The sequence below is a fragment of the Ahaetulla prasina genome, chromosome 2, assembly GCF_028640845.1.
Source record: "Ahaetulla prasina isolate Xishuangbanna chromosome 2, ASM2864084v1, whole genome shotgun sequence".
Lineage (NCBI taxonomy): Eukaryota > Metazoa > Chordata > Lepidosauria > Squamata > Colubridae > Ahaetulla > Ahaetulla prasina.
The window spans coordinates 3,849,138-3,873,752 of NC_080540.1; the positions used below are offsets into that span (position 1 = coordinate 3,849,138).

Below are 24,615 nucleotides of genomic sequence, written 5' to 3' on the forward strand. Positions count from 1 at the left end.
GGGAAAGCCCCTCAGTGTCTCCCTCAAGGTCTCTAGAGGTGCCACTTTCTCCATCTTCTCCTTCCTGTGCAGGAAGTAGGAACTGTTTGTGGAGATGGGAGTAAAATCTCCCTGGAGGATTTGCACTCAACTCCCTCAAGATCAACTGCCCTGAAGGCTGGGTAGAGATTGGAGGAGACCTCAAAAGGGGCCAAATCCTGTCAGAAAAGCAGAGCTGTCAGAAGAGAAGGGCCAGGAGCATCTCTGGGAAGCACAACTTGTGTCTAGCAGTTGTTTTGAACTGACCTGAGGGGAGGAAGATGGGACAGAGGCAGGAAGGCCACAATCAGGAAAATGATTTTTATACATTTATTTTTTATTTCTTTAAATTGAATAGATACAGGTGCCCTTCCCAAATTATTCCCTCAGCCTCACATTGAAGGAGGGAAGCAGAAAGGGCAGAGACCCCTCCAGCAAATTCTGATGAACACCTTGGGCAACCCATCTCTTGTGCCCGCGGAAAGGCTCTGAAGAGAAAGAAAAAAAACAAAAATAGTTCCAAAATGGAGGAAAAGCTGAAAGCTAAGTTTGATATAACCTGCTCATAGTTCATTCAGCCTTTCCTCTTTGACTTTGGTAAAATAAGGACCAGATTGCTGGGGACAATATGCTGACTTTGTAAACTGTTCAAAGATTGTGGACTGGTATATATAAGAGCCGTGGTGGCGCAGTGGTTAAGAGTGCAGTACTGCAGGCTGCTGATCACCTGTTGCCAGCAGTTTGGCAGTTCAGGTCTCAGCAGCTCAAGCTTGATTCAGCCTTCCATCCTTCTTTCTGAGGTCTGTAAAATGAGGAGCCAGATTGTTGGGAGCAATATGCTGGCTATGTAAAACCGCTTAGAGAGGTCTGTAAAGCACTGTAAGTGCTATTGCTACCGAAGTGTAAAGTGGAGGTGCTATTGCTATATATTTTCTCCCGAGCATGCACCCTTTTATGAGAAGTAAGATTACCATTCTGAACAAAGGTCTTTCCACATTCCATGCATTTATATGGCTTCTCTCCTGTGTGTATCATTATATGGGAAATAAGATTACCACTTCGAGCAAAGGTCTTTCCGCACTCCATGCATTTAAATGGTTTGTATTCTACGTGGCTCTTTTCATGGGAAGTAAGATGACCTCTTTGAGGAAAGGTCTTTCCACACTCCATGCATTGATATGGCTTCTCCCCTGTGTGGATCATCTGATGGGTAAGAAGATGACTTCTTTGTGCAAAGGTCTTTCCACACTCTGTGCATTTGAATGGCTTTTCTCTTGTGTGGATCACCTGATGGGAAATAAGATTACCTCTTTGGGTAAAGGTCTTTCCACACTCCATGCATTCAAATGGTTTCTCCCCTGTGTGGATCATCATATGAGTAGTAAGAGCACTGCTCTTAGTAAACATCTTTCCACACTCCATGCATTGATATGACTTCTTCCCTGTGTGGATCATCTGATGGGTAAGAAGATTACTTCTTTGCGCAAAGGTCTTTCCACACTCCGTGCATTTGAATGGCTTTTCCCTTGTGTGGATCACCTGATGGGAAATAAGATTACCTCTTTGGGCAAAAGTCTTTCCACACTCCATGCATTTGAATGGCTTTTCCCTTGCGTGGATCACCTGATGGGAAATAAGATTACCTCTTTGGGCAAAGGTCTTTCCACACTCCATGCATTCAAATGGTTTCTCCCCTGTGTGGATCATCATATGAGTAGTAAGAGCACTGCTCTTAGTAAACATCTTTCCACACTCCATGCATTTAAATGGTTTCTCTTCTGAGTGGATCTTTTTGTGGGAAGTAAGATAACTGTGATGAGCAAAGGTCTTTCCACACTCCATGCATTCAAATGGTTTCTCCCCTGTGTGGATCGTTTTGTGGATACTAAAATCATGCTTACGAATAAAGGTCTTGTCACACTCTGTGCATTTGAATGGCTTTTCCCCTGTGTGGATCTTTTTGTGGATACTAAAATCATACTTACGAGTAAAGGTCTTTTCACACTCCGTGCATTTGAATGGCTTTTCCCCTGTGTGGATCATCTTATGGGTTATAAGATTACCTCTTTGAACAAAGGTCTTTCCACACTCCATGCATTTAAATGGCTTTTCCCCTGTGTGGATCTTTTTGTGGATAATAAGTCTACTGCTCAGAGCAAAAGTCTTTCCACACTCCATACATTTATGTGGTTTCTCTCCTGCTGCCTGCAGGGACTGGGCTACATGGGCTACAGGTGCTTCTGAACACTGTTTCTCCCCAGTGTGACTTACTTCATGGGAAGTAAATTGCCCACTCGTTGTAAAATGTTTTCCAGATTCCAAATATTTATAAGGATCCTCTTTTGTGTGAATCACTTTTTGACATGTAAGGAAGTTATTTCCAAGAGAATGAATGAATGTCCCATTGTAATTTTGTCCGTTGTGTCTTATACCATCTTCTCCTTTGTTTTGGGTTAAATACTGTTCGTTTACAGTTAATTTAGCTTTGATTGGCTTCACACTTTCCCCAATATATTTTTTCCCTATTTTCTCTTGTTGGGCAAGAAAGTCTTGTATTGGAGCATCGGTGGAAGATGAGCTTTTCTGATTCCAATCATTTGACTGGTTTCTGTCGTGAGTTTCTAGTTCCATTCGAATTCCAAAGTTCTTTGTTCCATCCTCACCATTGATCACTTGGAACAGTTCACAAGAATCTTGATTCTCCTGCTCATTATTACCTTCAAAGAGAAATGAAAATGATAACAAAGTTAGAGAAAAAGATCAAGCTGTAGAAAGTCAACAAATGTTCTTTTAAATTTTTCCGAAATTCCATTAAGTTGTATATTGCATCCCTAAAGTGCTGTGATATAGACATGATGATTTCTATATTCATGAATCATGAAAGCTTTGAAAATATGTAGAAAATATCTCTACAATTATCTATATCCACAGTGAGTGAGTGTCTGTCTGTCTGTCTGCCTATCTATCTATCTATCTGCAAATCTCACTCCAAGCCAGTTTTGAGTTAAGGAATAATCAGAGAAAACATCCAAGAAGGAATTAGGAAAAAACTTAAAAGATTTATTGAGGTGGGTTAATTTCATCAAAGACCTATAAGAACTGATATTTTTCTTCCTCAGTGTACCTTGGAATACCTTGGGTGTGCCAGACCCCCACTTGCTCATTCCTCGATCCCAGTGATGACTCTGGGGCAAAATCCTTTGCTTGAAACCTCTCATTGGCTTTTAAACGCTCTTCATGCCGAGAGTGGAAAGATTGGGAGGCCCAAAGTCTCATCAGCTTCCAAGGACTCTTCAGCCAGATCTGGTACAAGCCTCAGTTAGCAGAGAACAGAGGCCTAACGTATTATAGTGCAAGATCACACGAGATCAGTACTACGAGATTTCGCGCTACTGATCTCATGTGACTCTCATTCCTTGCACCAAAGCAGGCAAAGGAACCATCGTCTCAGGGTAAATCTTTGCAGCAGGAGGTGGGGGACTAGGTATGGTGAATGTTGCAGCACCTCTGCTGTCATTTGTAAGTGTGGACGGCTGTAGTGCTGCAACATTTGTAACTTCAGGACTCGATCTAAAGTATTTAAGGGTGGGGGTAGATCATTTTTTTTATTTACATTTATATCCCGCCCTTCTCCGAAGACTCAGGGCGGCTTACACTATGTAAGTTATGATATGAAGTTATGATACCCTATTATGATATCATAACTTCAAATGGTTGGTAAGTGAATTGTGTTAACTTGGGCATTCAAGGCTTTTATTCTTGAATTGGATTGGGAGAATACTCTTCCATGGCCTGACTTGAAAGTTTTGTTCTCACATAATTTGGGGAGGTTTCAGGGAACAAATGACAACACATTCCTCTCACATGACCTCCAGAGGAAACATAAAAGCACACTTCATTCTTTTCGGCCTCCACAGATAGGTTCAAATAAAAATGGAAAAATACAGATAAGAAATGGCACAGAAAGCATCTAAGCAAAAAGAAATTGACTCTTTTCTTCGTTCGAGTATGAGAAGGCCGGATCCCTTCCTTCTCCCTCCCAGGAGACGATATCTGATTAGTGATATCTGATTTTTTAAATAAAAAACTAACTATAATCTGTCTTCTTGAACTCTCTGATTGTGGACTAGAAAACTCTTACCCAGAGAGACCATGTTCCTATAGTTTTCAAGCATGACTTCTGAATGCAGTGCTTTTTGGTCAGGATCCAGCTGAGACAATTCCTCCTCAGATAAATACACAGCTACCTCCTCGAAGGACACAAGACTCTCCTGAACACAGAAAAAAGAACAAAACAGGAGGATTTGCAAGATCTGGTCTTTTTTTATATATTTGAATTTATATCTCGCCCTTCTCCGAAGACTCAGGGCGGCTTACACTGTGTTAAGCAAGTCTTCATCCATTTGTATATTATATATAAACTCAACTTTTTATTGCCCTCAACGATCTGGGTCCTCATTTTACCTACCTTATAAAGGATGGAAGGCTGAGTCAACCTTGGGCCTGGTGGGGCTTGAACTTGCACTAATTGCAAGCAGCTGTGTTAATAACAGACAGTCTGCTGAGCCACCAGAGGCCCTGTTCATCTTCATCAATGATTTAGACAAGAGGATAGAAAGGGAACTCATCAAATTTGCACAGAAGACAAAATTGACAGCAATACCAACACTCCAAAAGATAAGGTTGAGATATAAAAGAATTGACAGATTGGGCCCTATCTAACAGAATGAAAAAGATCTTGAGACTCTAGAAAGACTACAGAGAAGAGTAACCAAAATGATTAGGGTCCTGGAGGCTAAAATATATAAAGAACAGTTGCTGGAATTAGGTATGTCTAGTTTAACAAAAAGAAGACCTAGGGGTGACATGATAGCAATGTTGCAAGATCTAACGGCTCCCACAAAGAAGAGGCCAATTTATTCTCCAAAGCATGTGAAGGCGCGACAAGAAGTAATGGATGGAAACAAAGCAAGGACAGAACTAACCTACAACTAGAGAAATTTCCTGCCAGTGAGAACAATTAATCAGTGGAATGACTTGCCTCCAGAAATTTTCGTGCTCCAACAGTGGAGATGTTTATGAAGAAATTGGACAGCCATTTATCTGAAATGTTATAGGGCTTCCTGTCTGAGAAAGGGGTTGGACTAGAAGACCTCTAACAGCCCTACCAACTGTTATTCTACTACATTGTTCCCTTGAAAGAGGCGGTGGTGAGACCCCTCCTCAAGAAGCCTTCCCTGGACCCAGCTATTTTGGGTAATTACCGTCCAGTCTCCAACCTTCGCTTTATTGCGAAGGTTGTAGAGAGTGTGGTGGCATGGCAGTTTCCTCAGTACCTGGAGGAAGCTGTCTATCTAGACCCGTTCCAGTCCGGCTTCCGGCCCGGGCACAGCACGGAGACAGCTTTGGTCGCGTTGGTGGATGACCTCTGGAGGGCCAGGGACAGGGGTTGCTCCTCTGCCTTGGTCCTGTTAGATCTCTCATCGGCTTTTGATACCATCGACCATGGTATCTTGCTGCGCCGGTTGGAGGGGTTGGGAGTGGGAGGCACCGTTTATCGGTGGTTCTCCTCCTACTTCTCTGACCGGTCGCAGACGGTGTTGACAGGAGGGCAGAGATCGACCGCGAGGCACCTCACTTGTGGGGTGCCGCAGGGGTCGATTCTCTCGCCTCTCCTGTTTAACATCTATATGAAGCCGTTGGGCGAGGTCATCAGTGGCTTTGGGGTGAGCTATCATCTGTACGCTGATGATACTCAGCTGTACTTGTCCACCCCAGGCCATCCCAGCGAAGCTGTCGAAGTGCTGTCCCGTTGTTTGGAGGCCGTACGGGTCTGGATGGGGAGAAACAGACTCAGACTGAATCCATCCAAGACGGAGTGGCTGTGGATGCCGGCATCTCGGTACAGTCAGCTGCAACTGCAGCTGACTGTTGGGGGTGAGTCATTGGCCCCGACGGAAGGGGTGCGCAACTTGGGCGTTCTCCTGGATGGACGGCTGTCGTTTGAAGACCATGTGGCGGCCGTCTCCAGGAGAGCTTTTTACCAGGTTCGCCTGGTTCGCCAGTTGCGCCCTTTTCTGGACCGGGATGCCTTATGCACGGTCACTCATGCTCTCGTCACTTCTCGCCTGGATTATTGCAATGCTCTCTACATGGGGCTACCCCTGAGGTGCACCTGGAGACTTCAGCTAGTTCAGAATGCAGCTGCGCGGGTGATTGAGGGAGCACCACGTTGCTCCCGGGTAACACCACTCCTGCGCAGTCTGCACTGGCTACCTGTGGTCTTTCGGGTGCGCTTCAAGGTTCTGGTTACCACCTTTAAAGCGCTCCATGGCTTAGGACCCGGGTACTTACGGGACCGCCTGCTGTTACCTTATGCTTCCCATCGACCCGTACGCTCTCACAGAGAGGGTCTTCTCAGGGTACCGTCCGCCAAGCAATGCCGGCTGGCGGCCCCCAGGGGAAGGGCCTTCTCTGTTGAAGCTCCTACTCTCTGGAACGACCTTCCCCCCGGTTTGCGCCAAATATCTGACCTTCGGACCTTTCGTCGGGAATTAAAAACTTATTTATTCATCCAAGCGAGACTGGACTGATTTTTTAGATTTTTTAAATTTCTAAATTTTAAATTTTAAAATTTTCTGTAATTTTATACAGAATTTATACAGGGGTATTTTAGGTTGGTCAATTTGACGGTTTTAATTCGGCCACTATTGAATAGGTATTTTAAATTGATTTTTAACTTTGTATACTTATTGCTTTTTATCTTGGCTGTACACCACCCTGAGTCCTTCGGGAGAAGGGCGGTATAAAAGTTTAATTAATAAATAAATAAATAAATAAAGCAAGATACGTGCTAAGTTCAATGGCTGTGCTTCATAAAATTCCTAATTTTAAGTGAGAAAACGAACAATTTGGAAAATTTCTTTGACTGAAGAAATATTTGGGACAAGTATTATCAAATTGATAGATTCTGCAGAACCTTCAGTTCCTTCCAATAAAGTAATCCCACTTCTGGATCAACGGATTTATTGTTCTATCATTTATTGATCTAGCAGTCTGAGCCATTGGCTGGATGGGAGAAAACAAAAAAGATAAAATTCCTGGGAAAGTCATTTCTCAGCCTTTGCAAAGCGGGAATGTTGGATCTCCTAATCCAGGCACAAATTAGAGGATTGGAAATTATTGTATAGCCCAAAGTACGGTGAATACATGCTCTATGGTGCCATTCTCGTTAAGATTTTAAAATTCTGTGTTATTTTTTAACATGATTGGTTTATTTTTCTAAACTACTGGCTATGAACAAGGCTTTTTAAAAATGGTAATGTGGCAATGTATTTAGTTATTTTACATTAGCCATGCACAATTCCAAGTCAAAGAATTAAAAAAGAATGGGTCTCTACCAGTTACTACAGATTTATTATGCTGTCCATGTTGCGCAGGAACATAAAAATAATCCAGTCCAAGCAACCGGGGAAATAGAAGGAGAACGCACTCTGCACACCCACTTCACTTTCTGAAGGAAAGAATACAAATCTAATAATGTTTCCCTTTCTTACTTGATTTGGAAGTTCAACCACTTTTTGAGCTCCATCATACAAATCAGAAAACTTCATTCTGTTTTTCTCTGTAAGTAAAATGATAAAAGAATTTCAAAATGCATATTTAACAAAATAAGAGGAGATATTCTACAGAAAAGAAAGTAAGACAGATGGGATCTCTCTGGGTAATCAGAGGATCTTCGATTACCTCCTGAAGTGTCCTGACTTTGATCTTCCCAAGGGATCCTCCTGAAAAATAGCTCCTGAGTGGGATTTGATGGATTCTTCTTTCCCTCAGGATCTCTTATCTCCATAATGCAGCACTTCAAATAGGAGGAAGGAAAAAAGAAGTAGAATTAATATACATCACATGAAATAAAGTGGATTCATATTTGAAACACAATCTCAAAGCCCCGAATATCAATCAGGCTCAGTGAGAAAACAATGGAATAATGTCCTACAAGAACTGGTGCGACATTGCCACATGTTATGAATGTCAGAGAAGTTTGGGAAGGAGGGGTGAAGTATTCAAACACATTTTCTATTCCTTTCTGGGCTCCCTAAAGTGTCTCACCTGCAACTCAAACTGCTCCTTCTGCTCCTCTGCCTGGCTCAAAAGGAAGCCTTCAGCCAGGGCCACCGCCTGAGAGCTAGTCTCTGCTCCACATTCCCTCACCCAGGTCTCCATCTCTGGGGGCAGAAGAGCCAGGAGCTGCTCCAGAACCACCAGGTCCAGCATCTGGGCTTTGGTGTGCTTTTCTGGTCTCAGCCATTGCCTACAAATGTCATGGAGTCGGCTGCAAAGTCCTCGAGGACCCTCAGCCTCCCGATATTGGATGAACTTCCAGGGTTGAACTTCTGAAGGGAGGATGGTTTCCTCCTCCAGGATCTTCTGCCCAGTCCTTGTCCAGAGCTTCCCAGGCTGAGCAGCTGAAGGGTGTTTTCTGGCTCCCTCCTTTCCAAAAAGTTGTGTCTCCATCCTTTCTCTCTCCTGCAGAGCAACTCCAAATGGCTCCAAGGACTCTTCTGAGTCTCCAGATGCCTTTTCCTTCACAGGACCATTTCTGGTGCCTCAGGACTCTGATCCCTCCAAGTTATTCCGCTCTTTTTTCTCCCAAGAAATTTTGGCTTGCAAAGATTTCAAATAGCTTCGAGTTTCTGTATCTGAGATGGAAAGAAAAATAAGCAGCAAGAATTAGAAAGTGGAATTAAGCCACTGAACAACCTTCACCCAACCTGCCTGGAGCCCCAAGAGGCTCATCCCAGCGGAGGGCCCAGGTGCCCCTGAGCAGGGCCGGGAAAGAAGCAGCTGGAGAGGCCGCCCGCGGGGAGCCTGGTGCGAATCCTGCCTCCTCTTCGCCCGGCTTCTCTCCTCTCCTGCTGGGCTTCCACAAGGCGGAACCTCCCCTTCCCCCACTCGGGCTCTTCCCCGGACACGAGGCGGGAAGGGAGCCCCGGATCTCCGCCGCCTTCCTGGCATCCCCTGTTCTGCTGCTGCTGCTGCTTTGGAACTCCGCTTCCCCCTGCATGGAGAGGGCGGCTGGGGAGCATGGGACCCGGGGTTAAAGCCGGAGGAGGGCCGGCCGCGGGTCTCTCCCTCCTCCGCTTCCCTTGCCCGGGAAGAGCCTCCAACTCACCCGGGTCACGTCTGAATCTCCCCCCGCCAGACTCTCCGCTTCTTGCGGAGCCCCAGAGGTTAAGGAGAGCGAGTGCGGCGTCCTAGAGCGTCAAGCAGCTTCCTTCGAAGGCTCCTCTGGAAAGGCAACTGTGACGTACGACCTCCAGTGGGCCAATGGGGAAGCACCGGGAGTTCACTGGTCTTAGCAGAGAACGCCCCCTCATGGATTTGGCGCAAAGTGTCAGGATTGTAGAAACGGCGGGAAAGAGGAGCGAGTCTGAGGGGAAGGGAGAGGGCAGGGATGATGGGCATGGGAGTAGGAGGGAAAGCCCCTCAGTGTCTCCCTCAAGGTCTCTAGAGGTGCCACTTTCTCCATCTTCTCCTTCCTGTGCAGGAAGTAGGGAGTGTTTGTGGAGATGGAGTAAAATCTCCCTGGAGGATTTAAACTCAACTCCCTCAAGATCAGCTGCCCTGAAGGCTGGGTAGAGATTGGAGGAGACCTCAAAAGGGGCCAAATCCTGTCAGAAAAGCAGAGCTGTCAGAAGAGAAGGACCAGGAGCATCTCTGGGAAGCACAACTTGTGTCTAGCAGTTGTTTTGAACTGTGACCTGAGGGGAGGAAGATGGATACAGGCAAGAAGGTGACAATCAAGGAAATGATTTTTATACATTTATTTTTTATTTCTTTAATTGAATATATACAGGTGCCCTTCCCAAATTATTCCCTCAGCCTCACATTGAAGGAGGGAAGATGAAAGGGCAGAGACCCCTCCAGCAAATTCAAATGAACACCGTGGGCAACCCATCTCTTGTGCCCACGGAAAGGCTCTGAAGAGAAAGAAAAAAGAAAAATAGTTCCAAAATGGAGGAAAAGCTGAAAGCTGAGTTCGATATGACCGGCTTATAGTTGATTCAGCCTTTAATCTTTCTGTTTGGTAAAATGAGGACTAGATTGCTGGGGTCAATATGCTGACTTTGTAAACTGCTCAAAGATTGCTATAAAGCTTTGTGGCTGGTATATATAAGAGCCGTGGTGGCGCAGTGGTTAAGAGTGCAGTACTGCAGGCTACTTCTGCTGATCACCTGTTGCCAGCAGTTTGGCAGTTCAGGTCTCAGCAGCTCAAGGTTGACTCAGCCTTCCATCCTTCTTTCTGAGGTCTGTAAAATGAGGAGCCAGATTGTTGGGAGCAATATGCTGGCTATGTAAAACCGCTTAGAGAGGTCTGTAAAGCACTGTAAGTGCTATTGCTACAGAAGTGTAAAGTGGAGTTTGTATTGCTATATATTTTCTCTCGAGCATGGACCCTTTTATGAGAAGTAAGATTACCATTCTGAACAAAGGTCTTTCCGCATTCCATGCATTTATATGGCTTCTCTCCTGTGTGGATCATCTTATGGGAAATAAGATTACCACTTCGAGCAAAGGTCTTTCCGCACTCCATGCATTTAAATGGTTTGTCTTCTGCGTGGCTCTTTTCATGGGAAGTAAGATGACCTCTTTGAGGAAAGGTCTTTCCACACTCCATGCATTGATATGGCTTCTCCCCTGTGTGGATCATCTGATGGGTAAGAAGATGACTTCTTTGCGCAAAGGTCTTTCCACACTCGGTGCATTTGAATGGCTTTTCCCTTGTGTGGATCACCTGATGGGAAATAAGATTACCTCTTTGGACAAAGGTCTTTCCACACTCCATGCATTCAAATGGTTTCTCCCCTGTGTGGATCATCTTATGAGAAGTAAGAGCACTGCTCTTAGTAAACATCTTTCCACACTCCATACATTTAAATGGTTTCTCTTCTGAGTGGATCTTTTTGTGGGAAGTAAGATAACTGTGGTGAGCAAAGGTCTTTCCGCACTCCATGCATTTAAATGGCTTCTCTCCTGTGTGGATCGTTTTGTGGATACTAAAATCATACTTACGAATAAAGGTCTTTTCACACTCCGTGCATTTGAATGGCTTTTCCCCTGTGTGGATCATCTTATGGGTTATAAGATTACCTCTTTGAACAAAGGTCTTTCCACACTCCATGCATTTAAATGGCTTTTCCCCTGTGTGGATCTTTTTGTGGATAATAAGTCTACTGCTCAGAGCAAAGGTCTTTCCACACTCCATACATTTATGTGGTTTCTCTCCTGCTGCCTGGAGGGACTGGGCTACATGGGCTACAGGTGCTTCTGAACACTGTTTCTCCCCAGTGTGACTTACTTCATGGGAAGTAAATTGCCCACTCGTTGTAAAATGTTTTCCAGATTCCAAATATTTATAAGGATCCTCTTTTGTGTGAATCACTTTTTGACATGTAAGGAAGTTATTTCCAAGAGAATGAATGAATGTCCCATTGTAATTTTGTCCGTTGTGTCTTATACCATCTTCTCCTTTGTTCTGGGTTAAATACTGTTCGTTTACAGTTAATTTAGCTTTGATTGGCTTCACACTTTCCCCAATATATTTTTTCCCTATTTTCTCTTGTTGGGCAAGAAAGTCTTGCATTGGAGCATCGGTGGAAGATGAGCTTTTCTGATTCCAATCATTTGACTGGTTTCTGTCATGGGTTTCTAATTTCATTTGAATTCCAAAGTTCTCTGTTCCATCCTTCGCACTGATCACTTCGAACGGTTCACAAGAATCTTGATTGTCCTGCTCATTATTACCTTTAAAGCAAAAGAAAAAGGAAAATGATAACAAGGTTAGAGAAAAAGATCGAACTGTAGAAAATCTACAAATGTTCTTCTGATTTTTTCCGTAATTCCATTAAGTTGTATATTGCATCCCTTCAGTGCTGTGATACAGACATGATGATTTCTATATTCATGAGTTATGAAAGCTTTGAAAATATGTAGAAAATATCTCTACAATTATCTATATCTACTATCTATCTATCTATCTATCTATCTATCTATCTATCTATCTATCTATCTCTGTCTGTCTGTCTGTCTGTCTGTCTGTCTGTCTGTCTATCTGCAAATCTCACTCAAAGCCAGTTTTAAGTTAAGGAATAATCAGAGGAAACATCCAAGAAGAAATTAGGAAAAAACTTAAGATTTTTTGAGGTGGGTTAATTTAATCAGAGACCTATAAGATTTGAATCAATTTTCCTTCCCCGGTGTACCTTGGAGTAGCTTCTCTGCAATATGTGTCTGACGTGCAAACCTCCACTCGCTCGTTCCTCAATCCCAGTGATGACTCTGGGGCAAAATCCTTTGCTTGAAGCCTCCCATTGGTTTGTAAACGCTCTTCATGCTGAGATTGGAAAGATTGGGAGGCCCAAAGTCTCATCACTTGCAAGGACTCTTCGGCCAGATCTGATACTGGCCTCAGTTAGCAGAGAACAGAGGCCTAACCAGGGGTGAAATCTAAAAATTTTCCCTACCAGTTCTGTGGGTGTGACTTAATTGGTGAGTGTGGTTTGCTGGTAAGATGACTCGGTGGGCGTGGCCAATAATAATAAATAATAAAAAAAAACAAAGTATAAAACAATAAGAGGTACCAAAAACCAACTTTCACACTTTACACACACACAACACAACACAATTGACTCATACACAATGTAAAAGCAGCTGCACTTCACCCAAAATGGCCCCTGCAACAAGCAGGAACCTCACACTTTCACACTTTACACACACACAACACAACTGACTCACACACACACACAATGCCACATACAGCTTTGTGAGATTTTGTGTGTTTGTGTAGTTAGAGTGAAACACTACAGAAACACACCAAATCTCAGAAAGCTGCACAAATACTTTATTATTTTTATTTATTTTTTTAGATCAGGGTCTTCACCTTGGTAACTTTAAGGTTTGTGGACTTCAACTCTCAGAGTTCCTCATTCAGCAAAGCAGGCAGTCAAAGCAGGCTGTAATCAGTAGCTGAAGAAAAGCATGATGTTGCCAGCCCAAAAGGAGCAGTAATTATAGGTAAGTGAGGAGGGGGAATTGGGTGGGCATGGGTGGGGGCTCTTGAAAGTGGGGGCTGTTAAAAAGTGATTTTAAAAGCCTGCTAGGTTCAGGAAACTCCTCTGGGATTGCCAGTGGGAAAGAAGTTTTAAAGTAAGCTCCTCTGTCGATCTCAGCTGAAGTTCCCTCATAGCAGCCCAGAACCTTTTAAAACGATTGTTTTAACATGTAGAAAACATGTTTTTTAAGGTTCTGGTGATGAGGAACTCAGCTGGGATGGCCAGAGGAGCTTTTTAAAGCCCCCCCTTTTTTTCCCTTTTTGGCTGAAGGTTTTTTTTAAAAAAACTTTTAAAGGGTTCTGATGATCTCTGCTCAGCCCCGCGATCAGAGGTTTTTTTTTTTTTTTTACTTTTAAAGGCATGTTTTCGGCTGAAGAAAAACTTAAGATTTTTTGAGGTGGGTTAATTTAATCAGAGACCTATAAGATTTGAATCAATTTTCCTTCCCCGGTGTACCTTGGAGTAGCTTCTCTGCAATATGTGTCTGACGTGCAAACCTCCACTCGCTCGTTCCTCAATCCCAGTGATGACTCTGGGGCAAAATCCTTTGCTTGAAGCCTCCCATTGGTTTGTAAACGCTCTTCATGCTGAGATTGGAAAGATTGGGAGGCCCAAAGTCTCATCACTTGCAAGGACTCTTCGGCCAGATCTGATACTGGCCTCAGTTAGCAGAGAACAGAGGCCTAACCAGGGGTGAAATCTAAAAATTTTCCCTACCAGTTCTGTGGGTGTGACTTAATTGGTGAGTGTGGTTTGCTGGTAAGATGACTCGGTGGGCGTGGCCAATAATAATAAATAATAAAAAAAACAAAGTATAAAACAATAAGAGGTACCAAAAACCAACTTTCACACTTTACACACACACAACACAACACAATTGACTCATACACAATGTAAAAGCAGCTGCACTTCACCCAAAATGGCCCCTGCAACAAGCAGGAACCTCACACTTTCACACTTTACACACACACAACACAACTGACTCACACACACACACAATGCCACATACAGCTTTGTGAGATTTTGTGTGTTTGTGTAGTTAGAGTGAAACACTACAGAAACACACCAAATCTCAGAAAGCTGCACAAATACTTTATTTTATTATTTTTATTTATTTTTTTAGATCAGGGTCTTCACCTTGGTAACTTTAAGGTTTGTGGACTTCAACTCTCAGAGTTCCTCATTCAGCAAAGCAGGCAGTCAAAGCAGGCTGTAATCAGTAGCTGAAGAAAAGCATGATGTTGCCAGCCCAAAAGGAGCAGTAATTATTAAGTGAGGATTCATTATCTTGAAGTGACTGTTAAAAGTGATTTTAAAAGCCTGCTAGGTTCAGGAAACTCCTCTGGGATTGCCAGTGGGAAAGAAGTTTTAAAGTAAGCTCCTCTGTCGATCTCAGCTGAAGTTCCCTCATAGCAGCCCAGAACCTTTTAAAACGATTGTTTTAACATGTAGAAAACATGTTTTTTAAGGTTCTGGTGATGAGGAACTCAGCTGGGATGGCCAGAGGAGCTTTTTAAAGCCCCCCCTTTTTTTCCCTTTTTGGCTGAAGGTTTTTTTTAAAAAAACTTTTAAAGGGTTCTGATGGTCTCTGCTCAGAACATCAGAGTTTACTTTTAAAGGCATGTTTCGGCTGAAGAAAAACTTAAAAAAAAAGAAAACCTCTGCTGACACGGCTCAGACAGAGCCAGGATTTTCATCCCAACCAGCAGCTGCCATCGCTACCTGATCGGGCGAGCCGGTGCAAACCGGGAGCATTTCACCCCTGGGCCTAACGTACTATAGTGCGAGATCACACGAAATCAGTACTGTGAAATTCTGCGCTACTGATCTCACGTGATCTCTCATTCCTGTAGCCCTATATTTTCTGCACAAATGCACCAAAGCACGCAAAGGAACCAATGGTTCGCTACATCGTTGCAGGGTAAGTCTTCGCAGCGGGAGATGGGGGAATAGGTATGGTGAATGTTGCAGCACCTCTGCTGTCATTTGTAAGCGTGGACGGCTGTAGTGCTGCAAAATTTGTAACTTCAGGACTGGGTCTAAAGTATTTAGGGGTGGGGCTACATCATAACTTCAAATGGTCAGTAAGTGAATTGTGTTAACTTGGGCATTCAAGGCTTTCATTCTTGAATTGGATTGGGAGAATAATCTTCCATGGCCTGACTTGAAAGATTTGTTCTCACATGATTTTGGGAGGTTTAAGGGGACAAATGACAACACATTCCTCTCACATGACCTCCAGAGGACAGATAAAAGCACACCTCACTTTTTTGCGGCCTCAACAGATAGGTTCAAATAAAAATGGGGAAAAAAAGATAAGAAATGGCACAGAAAGCATTTAAGCAAAGAGACATTGACTCTTTCCTTCCTTTGAGTACGAGAAGGCCAGATACTTTCCTTCTCCCTCCCAGGAGACGATATCTGATTAGTGATTTTTTACATAAAAAACTAACTATAATCTGTCTTCTTGAACTCTCTGATTGTGGACTAGAAAACTCTTACCCAGCATGACTACATTCTGATGGTTTTCAAGCATGACTTCCGAATGCAGCGCTTTTTGGCCAGGATCCAGCTGAGACAATTCCTCCTTAGATAAATACACAGCTACCTCCTCGAAGGACACAAGACTCTCCTGAACAAAGAAAAAAGAACAGAACAGGATTCACAAGATGTCTTCATCTTCATCAATGATTTAGACAAGGGGATAGAAAGGGAACTCATCAAATTTGCACAGAAGACAAAATTGACAAGAATACCAACATTCCAGAAGATAAGCTCGAGATATAAAAAGATTGACAGATTGGGCCCTATCTAACAGAATGAAAAAGATTTTGAGACTCTAGAAAGACTAGAGAGAAGAGTAACCAAAATGATTAGGGTCCTGGAGGCTAAAACATACAAAGAACAGTTGCTGGATTTAGGTATGTCTAGTTTAACAAAAAGAAGACCTAGGGGTGACATGATAGCAATGTTGCAAGATCTAACAGCTCCCACAAAGAAGAGGCCAATTTATTCTCCAAAGCATGTGACGGCACGACAAGAAGTAATGGATGGAAACAAATCAAGGACAGAACTAACCTACAACTAAAGAGAAATTTCCTGCCAGTGAGAACAATTAATCAGTGGAATGACTTGCCTCCAGAAATTTTCGTGCTCCAACAGTGGAGGTGTTTATGAAGAAATTGGACAGCCATTTATCTGAAATGTTATAGGGCTTCCTGTCTGAGAAGGGGGTTGGACTAGAAGACCTCTAATAGCCCTATCAACTCTGTTATTCTACTACATTGTTCCCAAAGCAAGATACGTACTAAGTTCAATGGCTGTGCTTCATACAACTCCTAATTTTAAGTGGGAAAACGAACAATTTGGAAAATTTCTTTGACTGAAGAAATATTTGGGGCAAGTATTATCAAATTGATAGATTCTGCAGAACTTTCAGTGCCTTTAAGCAAAGTAATCCCATTTCTGGATCAACGGATTTATTGTTCTATCATTTATTGATCTAGCAGTCTGAGCCATTGGCTTGATGGGAGAAAACAAAAAAGATAAAATAATAATAATAATAATAATTATTATTATTATTATTATTATTATTATTATTATTATTATTATTATTATTATTTAATTTGTATACCGCCCTTCTCCCGAAAGACTCAGGGCGGTTTACAGCCAAAATAAAATACAGCAACAACGTATACAATACTAAAAAAAAACGTTAAAAAAACTTAAAATTCCTGGGAAAGTCATTTCTCAGCTTTTGCAAAGCGGGAATATTGGATCTCCTAATCCAGGCACAAATCAGAGGATTGGAAATTATTTTATAACCCAAAGTGATTACATGCTCTATGGTTCCATCCTCGTTAAGATTTTTAAATTCTGTGGGTTTTTTTAACATGATTGGCTTATTTTTCTAAACTACTGGTTATGAACAAGGCTTTTTAAAAATGGTAATGTGGCAATGTATTTAGTTATTTTACATTAGCCATGCACAATTCCAAGTCAAAGAATTAAAAAAGAATGGGTCTCTACCAGTTACTACAACAGTGATATTATGCTGTCCATGTTGCGCAGGAACACAAAAATAATCCAGTCCAAGCAATGGGGGAAATAGAAGGAGAGCAAACTCTGCACACCCACTTCACTTCCTGAAGGAAAGGAGAATACAAATCTAATAATGTTTCCCTTTCTTACTTGATTTGGAGGTTCAACCGCTTTTTGAGCTCCATCATACAAATCAGAAAACTTCATTCTGTTTTTCTCTGTAAGAAAAATAATAAATAATAATTTCAAAATGCATATTTAACAAAATAAGAGGAAGTATTCTATAGAAAAGAAGAAGGTAAGACAGATGGGTTCTCTCTGGGTAATCAGAGGATCTTTGATTACCTCTTGAAGTGTCCTGACTTTGATCTTCACAAGGAATCCTCCTGAAAAACAGCTTCTGAGGGGGATTTGATGGATTCTTCTTTCTCTCAGGATCTCTTATTTCCACAGCGGAACACTTCAAATAGGAGGAAGATAAAAGAAGTTGAATTAATGTACATCACATGAAATAAAGTGGATTCATATTTGGAACACAACCTCAAAGCCCCCAATATTAATCGGTTGAGTGAGAAAACAATGGAATAATGTCCTACAAGAATTGGTGGGACATTGCTACATGTTATGAATGTCATAGAAGTTTAGGAAGGTGGGAAGAAGTATTCAACCACATTCTCTATTACCTTCTGGGCTACCTAAAGTGTCTCACCTGCAACTTGATCTGCTCCTTCTGCTCCTCCGTCTGGCTCAAAAGGAAGCCTTCAGCCAGGGCCACCGCCTGAGAGCTAGTCTCTGCTCCACACTCCCGCACCCAGGTCTCCATCTCTTTGGGCAGGAGAGCCAGGAGCTGCTCCAGAACCACCAGGTCCAGCATCTGGGCTTTGGTGTGCTTTTCTGGTCTCAGCCATCGCCTGCAAAAGTCATGGAGTCGGCTGCAAAGTCCTCGGGGACCCTCAGCTTCCTGGTATTGGATGAAGTTCCAGGACTGAGCTTCTGAAGGGAGAATGGTTTCCTCCTCCAGGATCTTCTGCCCGGTTCTTGTCCAGAGCTTCCCAGGTTGAGCAGCTGAAGGGCCTTTTCCGCTTCCCTGCTTTCCCAAAGGTTGTTTCTCCATCCTTTCTCTCTCCTGCAGAGCAACTCCAAATGGCTCCAAGGACTCTTCTGGGTCTCCAGATGCCTTTTCCTTCACAGGACCATTTCTGGCGCTGCAGGACTCTGATCCCTCCAAGTTATTCTGCACTTTTTTTTTTTTTTTTTTGGTGACCAAAAGAAAAATTTGGCTTGTAAAGATTTCAAATGGCTTCGAGTTTCTGTATCTGCGATGGAAAGAAACATAAATACCAAGAATTAGAAAGTAGAATTTAGCCACTTAACAACATTCACAGATCCTGCCAGGAGCCCCTAGTAGGTCATTCCAGCACAAGACCAGGAAAGAGGCAGCTGGAGAGGCCGCCCCGCTTCTCTCCCCCTCCGAAGACAGGATGGGTTGCAGAGGATCAGGCCCTTGGGGAGCATGGTGCGAATCCTGCCTCTTCCTCGCCTGGCTTCTCTCCTCTCCTGCTGGGCCTCCGCAAGGCCGACCCTCCCCTCCCCCCCTTCCCGGCATCCCCGCTTCTTCCAGTTCCCCCTGCATGGCGGGAGCGGCTGGGGAGCATGGGACCAAGGGTTGAAGCCTGAAGAGGGCCGGGCTCAATTCTCTCCCTCCTCCGCCTCCCTTTGCACAGGAAGAGCCCCCAACTCAACCCCGGGCACGTCTGTATCTCCCCCAGCAGCCTCTCCCACCCGCAGCCTCTCCGCTGGCGGAGCCCCAGGGATCAAGGGGAGCGAGTGCAAGATCCTAGAGAGACAAGGCTCTATGATGGCATTTCCTCCCGGCCTCCTCTAGGAAGCCAGCCCTGTCTTCCGCCCTCTAGTGGTCTATTAGGGAATCGCCTGATGTTCCCTTCTCTGGGCTGAAGGCGGCCCCTAATGGCTTTTGCGTACATTTACAGGATTCCCTGCAAAGCACAGGAAAGAGGAGCCTCCCTCCTTCCAAAACATGCTGTGATGTGCTGTCAATAAATCCTAGCTTGACCTGCCATTGAAACGCCTGCTGGCTCTTCCCCAAAGGGAAGGTGGCTGTTCTCTATGTTTCGCCGCCTTCTGCAGGTGACACTGCTGCAGGCGGCACTGGCAGCAGGCAGAGGATGTTTTCCAAAAACTCTACACTACTAACCAAAGCATACAAAACATTTGCCAGACCTATTCTTGAATACAGCTCATCCGTCTGGAACCCGTACCACATCTCTGACATTAATACTATCGAACGCGTCCAGAAATATTTTACTAGAAGAGTTCTTCACTCCTCTGAAAACAACAAAGTACCTTATACCACCAGGCTTGAAATCCTGGGTTTAGAAAACTTAGAACTCCGCCGACTCCGACATGATCTGTGTTTAACACACAGAATCATCTATTGTAATATCCTTCCTGTAAAAGACTACTTCAGCTTCAATCGCAACAATACAAGAGCAAACAATAGATTTAAACTTAATGTCAACCATTTCAAACTCGATTGCAGAAAATATGACTTTTGTAACAGAGTTGTTAACGCTTGGAACTCACTACCTGACTCTATAGTCTCTACTCAAAACCCCAAAATCTTCAACCAAAAACTGTCTACTATTGACCTCATCTAAGAGGACAAGTGCATAAGAGCACAAAAGTGCCTACCGTTCCTGTCCTATTGTTCTCTTCATTATAGTATTATATGCTTACTTTTACTTATACTTTTACTTATATATACTTTTTCTCTCATGATGAATTATTGTTTATGCTGATGATTGTATTTACTGTTGTGACAAAATGAAATAAGGATCAAAGCTAAAGACCACAAATTTTGAATGAGGGAAGCATTCAATAGCAGCTCAAGTGTCTTACATCTTATGGCTGTTTTGGGACAAGGACATGTTCTGAAATCATCTCAATTAACTTTAAGTGGTGACTTCAACTAGAATTCAGCCAGCAAACTCTGGGAGTTAAGTCCCTCAGAAAAATTGAGATCTAATAACAGAGATGGTATATAGAAACTTCAAATCAACAAACTAAGAGCCTGACTTGCCACTCTTTGATTCAGGCGCTGCTGCTGACTTGGAAGGAGGCCTTTTCATTTGCACAATGTGTCTCCTGTGAGGTCTTGTGGAGAAGCTGGAGCCCCTCATCCTTGGCTGTGCAGCTTCTTCCGACCCTCCTTTCTCCTCTGCTTCAGCCCAGCCCAGCCAGTGGTGAAATCCAATTTTTTTTTACTACCAGTTCTGTGGGCATAGCTTGGTGGGTGTGGCAGGGGAAGGATACTGCAAGAACCCCATTCCCACCCTACTTTGGGGTCAGCCAGAGGTGGTATTTGCCAGTTCTCCGAACTACTCAAAATTTCCATTACCAGTTCCCTGAACTGCTCAAAATTTCCACTACCGGTTCTTTAGAACCTGTCAGAACCTGCTGGATTTCACCCCTGAGCTTAGCCCTCCATCTCCTTCCAAGGATAGAGACCAAGTTCAAAGGGGATGGAAGAGTCAGGAGAAATCTGCAAGAAACAGACCTTTGCTTCCATGTGGGGTTAAACCACAAGTTCCTTTTCCTCCTTCTATAGGTGAGGGATGAGACCGCTATTCTCTTTCCCTTTGTCTTTGCTTTCTAGAGTACCAGATTTGACAGTGGAGGCTGAACAGGCTGGGACTTCATGGTCATACATTGCAGCAAAAGAAAAGGCAGAGGCATGGAGGCATGCGATGCAGCCAACTGGACACATCACACAGCTGCCTGATCCTGCTTACAGACAGAGAATACTGTGCACAACACTATCTTCTCTTAACCTCTGTGCCTGTTGCTGTTGCTGCCGTGAGGCGAGGCGAGGCAAGAGGTGGCGCAAGGATGGCACCTCACTGCGCCATCCAACCTCATTCTCCAGCTTTGCTGCACACTCCGCAAGCAAAGATAGATGAACAGGTCTGAAGTAGTTTTTTGAAGTAATTCTTAAATTCACCTTATTTTGACCCCAATGATTTTCAAAGGTCTTCCTGCTTGATTGATCATTTCCAATGTTAGCACACTGGATTCATTTTTATTCTGATTCTCTGGAGGATGGGTAATTTGGGACAAGGAAAGAAGGAAGGGAGTCAGAACAGCCATTGTAACTTCAAATGGTTACTTAATAAATGATTGTAAATCAAGGACTACCTGGGTTGGCCAGAAGGCTGGCTAGCTAGGGGAACTTAATAGGCATCCATATTTCCCTACTACTGCTTTCTCTTAATAAAACTACGTGCTTTAACACTCCATGTGTGGACAAAGCTCAGAACAGACACAAAGATATGCATATTCTGAGTTCAAGCAACACTTTTTTCACGCCACTGTGTGAACAAAGTTACCATGGTACTGAAAAAAATAACTGCAAAATGAGTAAACAGTGTGATCAGGCAGCTGTGAAGGCAAACAAAATTCCGAGATGCCTCACCAGATGTATCACCATCAGGAAAAAGGACGTCCTAACCTGCTACATAGGGCTTTAGTCAGATCCCATTTGGAATACCCTGTCCAGTTCTGGGGACCTAAAAAGATATTCATAAGATTGCCTGAGTCCAGAGATAGGCAACATGAGAAGGCAAGGAACCACAAAATTAGGACAAAGAGTCAATGAGTTACATTTTCTAATTCAGCATCACTATAACCCTGTTCTCCTTATAGCTTTTGTTTCTCAGTTATTACTCACATTACATAATGTGAAGCAGGGTGAAAAGGCAGATTTTGACAATAATAAGCAAAGTACGAAAAGCTGAAACAATAGTAAGGGATTCAGGACTAACTGTCTTTCTGACTGCAACTCTGCTCTAGTGGATATACTCATCAGAGGAAGTTTCTTGAAATGACTGGGGAATCTCCACCTCTTAAATATTGGCAGCCACACATCACTTTCAGGCCAAATGACAATCTTCATCTCCACTGATTCTCATGTTTGCTTTAAAAACTCCTACAGCAAAAAAGCACCAAAAAATTGATTCAGAATCAGAATCAAAATTGAGCTAGAAGGGAACTTGCGCCAGCCAGCTGGTCTTCATGTGTGCGGGGGTGCTGGAAAACGGAAGACCAGCTGGCTGGTGCGCAAATGTGCACCAGGTAGCTGCTGTTCTGGTTTCCAGCACGCATGCGGCCATTCTGGTTTCAGCATTCGGTGCCGAAAAGGTTTTCCAACTCTGTCCTATATCATTTCAGACAAGTATCCAGTGCTGAAGCACCCACAATGCCTGAAAGCAAGTGTTCCACTGGTTGATTGTCCACATTGTAAGGAAGATTCTTGTTAATTCCAGGTTGCTTCTCTCCTTGACTAGTTCACGTGCATTGTTTCCTGTCCTGCCCTCTGGTGCTTTGGAAAATAAATTGACCTCATTGTGGAAGCCTCTCAAGTCCTGGAGTACTGCTATCATGTCACTCCTAATCCTTCTTTTTTCTAGACTAATCAAATCAAAATCCTGCAACAAATCTTCATATGCTTTAGTCTTCAGGCCTTTAATCATCTTAGCTTCTCTTCTTTACAATTTCTCCAAAGACTAAAAATCTTTTTTGTAATATAATGTCCAAAACTCGACACAGTATTCCAAGTGTGGTCTTACTAAGGCTTTATAAAATGGTACTAACACTTCGTGTGATTTTGATTTTCTGCCTCTGTTTATACAACCAAAGATTGTCTTAGCTTTTTTGGCTGCTGCCGCACACAGATGACTCATATTCAAGTGATCATCCACTCAATTTCCCAAGGTCCCTCACACAGTTACTGTATTTGAGCTAGGTTTCATGTAATCTGTTTTTCCCGCCCAGGTGAAATACCTTACTTTTCTCCACATTAAATTTCACTGTTGGTTTCACCCTTGTCTCATTTGGATCAGAAAGGCACAATATGCATACACATAAAAATCTATACACATGATGGGTCAGAGGTTAGAATGTTAGAGGTTAGAATGCAGTACTACAAGCAATTGCCCACAGCCAGGAGTTCGATCCTGACCAGCTCATGGTTGATTCAGCCTTTAATCTTTGTCAGGTCGGTAAAATGAGGACCCAGATTTCTGGGGACAATATGCTGACTTTGTAAACTGTTCAAAGACTCCTATAAAACTTTGTGGAGTGGTAGATAAGTCTAAAGTGGAATTACTATTGCTATATACTTTCTCCCGAACATGGATTCTTTTATGAGAAGTAAGATTACCATTCTGAGCAAAGCTCTTTCCACAGTCCATGCATTTAAATGGTTTCTCTTCTAAGTGGATGTTTTTATGGGAAGCAAGATAACTGCGTTGAGCAAAGGTCTTTCCACATTCCATGCATTCAAATGGCTTTTCCCCTGTGTGGATCATTTTATGGGAAATAAGATTACCTCTTCGAGAAAAGATCTTTCCACATTCCATGCATTTAAATGGTTTCTCTTCTGAGTGGATCTTTTTATGGGAAGCAAGATAACTGTGTTGAGCAAAAGTTTTTCCACACTCCATGCATTTATACGGCTTCTCCCGTGTGGATCTTTTTATGGAAATAAGATTACCTCTTTGAGGAAAGGTCTTTCCACACTCCAGGCATTTAAAGGGTTTCTCCCCTGTGTGGATCATCTTATGGGAAATAAGGTGACTTTTTCGAGCAAAGGTCTTTCCACACTCCATGCATTTATATGGATTCTCCCCTGTGTGGATCACCTGATGGGAAATAAGACTACTTTTTTGAGTAAATGTTTCTCTGCACTCCATGCATTTATATGACTTCTCCCCTGTGTGGATCATCTTATGGGAAATAAGATGACCTCTTCGAGCAAAGGTCTTTCCACACTCCACGCATTTATATGGCTTCTCCCCTGTGTGGATCATCTTATGGGAAATAAGATTACCTCTTCGAGCAAAGGTCTTTCCACACTCCATGCATTTAAATGGCTTTTCCCCTGTGTGGATTCTATTATGTATTCTTAGATCAGTATTATGAGCAAAGGTCTTTCCACACTCCGTGCATTGATATGGCTTCTCCCCTGTGTGGATCATCTGATGGAAAATAAGTTTATCTCTCCGAGCAAAGGTCTTTCCACACTCCATGCATTTAAATGGCTTTTCCCCTGTGTGGACCATCTGATGGTAAATAAGTTTATCTCTCCGAGCAAAGGTCTTTCCACACTCCATGCATTTAAATGGCTTCTCCCCTGTGTGGATCATCTGATGGTAAATAAGATGATGTCTTCGAGCAAAGGTCTTTCCACACTCCATGCATTTAAATGGCTTCTCCCCTGTGTGGATCATTTTGTGGTATGATACTGCTATGACAAAGGTCTTTCCACACTCCATGCATTTATATGGTTCTCTCCTGTGTGGATCATTTGGTATAAGTCCATTGCTATGACTAAAGGTTTTCCCACACTCCATGCATTTATATG

The 24,615-nt window shown here is 43.1% G+C and overlaps 2 protein-coding genes across 3 annotated transcripts; both read right to left on the bottom strand.

Moving 5' to 3' along the window:
- Positions 1 to 334: 334 nt before the first annotated feature.
- LOC131192676 (zinc finger protein 708-like) lies at positions 335 to 9,290 on the bottom strand. 2 transcript variants are annotated; one of them, XM_058172055.1, is made up of 6 exons: positions 9,194 to 9,290; positions 8,131 to 8,720; positions 7,765 to 7,879; positions 7,575 to 7,642; positions 4,160 to 4,289; positions 335 to 2,735 (listed from the first exon to the last, which is right to left on the bottom strand). In XM_058172055.1, exons 2-6 carry the CDS (start codon positions 8,533 to 8,535, stop codon positions 862 to 864), a joined length of 2,592 nt encoding a protein of 863 aa, XP_058028038.1. In that variant the 5' UTR covers positions 8,536 to 8,720; positions 9,194 to 9,290; the 3' UTR covers positions 335 to 861. The 2 variants fall into 2 exon arrangements, with proteins under 2 accessions (XP_058028038.1, XP_058028037.1); XM_058172054.1 differs by lacking the exon at positions 9,194 to 9,290 and having other exon boundaries at positions 8,131 to 9,184.
- Positions 9,291 to 9,830: 540 nt separating this feature from the next.
- Positions 9,831 to 24,483, bottom strand: LOC131192659 (zinc finger protein 708-like). The gene is made up of 7 exons (XM_058172017.1): positions 23,746 to 24,483; positions 21,196 to 21,286; positions 17,884 to 18,490; positions 17,520 to 17,634; positions 17,325 to 17,392; positions 15,636 to 15,765; positions 9,831 to 11,826 (listed from the first exon to the last, which is right to left on the bottom strand). Exons 1-7 carry the CDS (start codon positions 24,479 to 24,481, stop codon positions 10,373 to 10,375), a joined length of 3,201 nt encoding a protein of 1,066 aa, XP_058028000.1. The 5' UTR covers positions 24,482 to 24,483; the 3' UTR covers positions 9,831 to 10,372.
- Between the last annotated feature and the right edge of the window lie 132 nt (positions 24,484 to 24,615).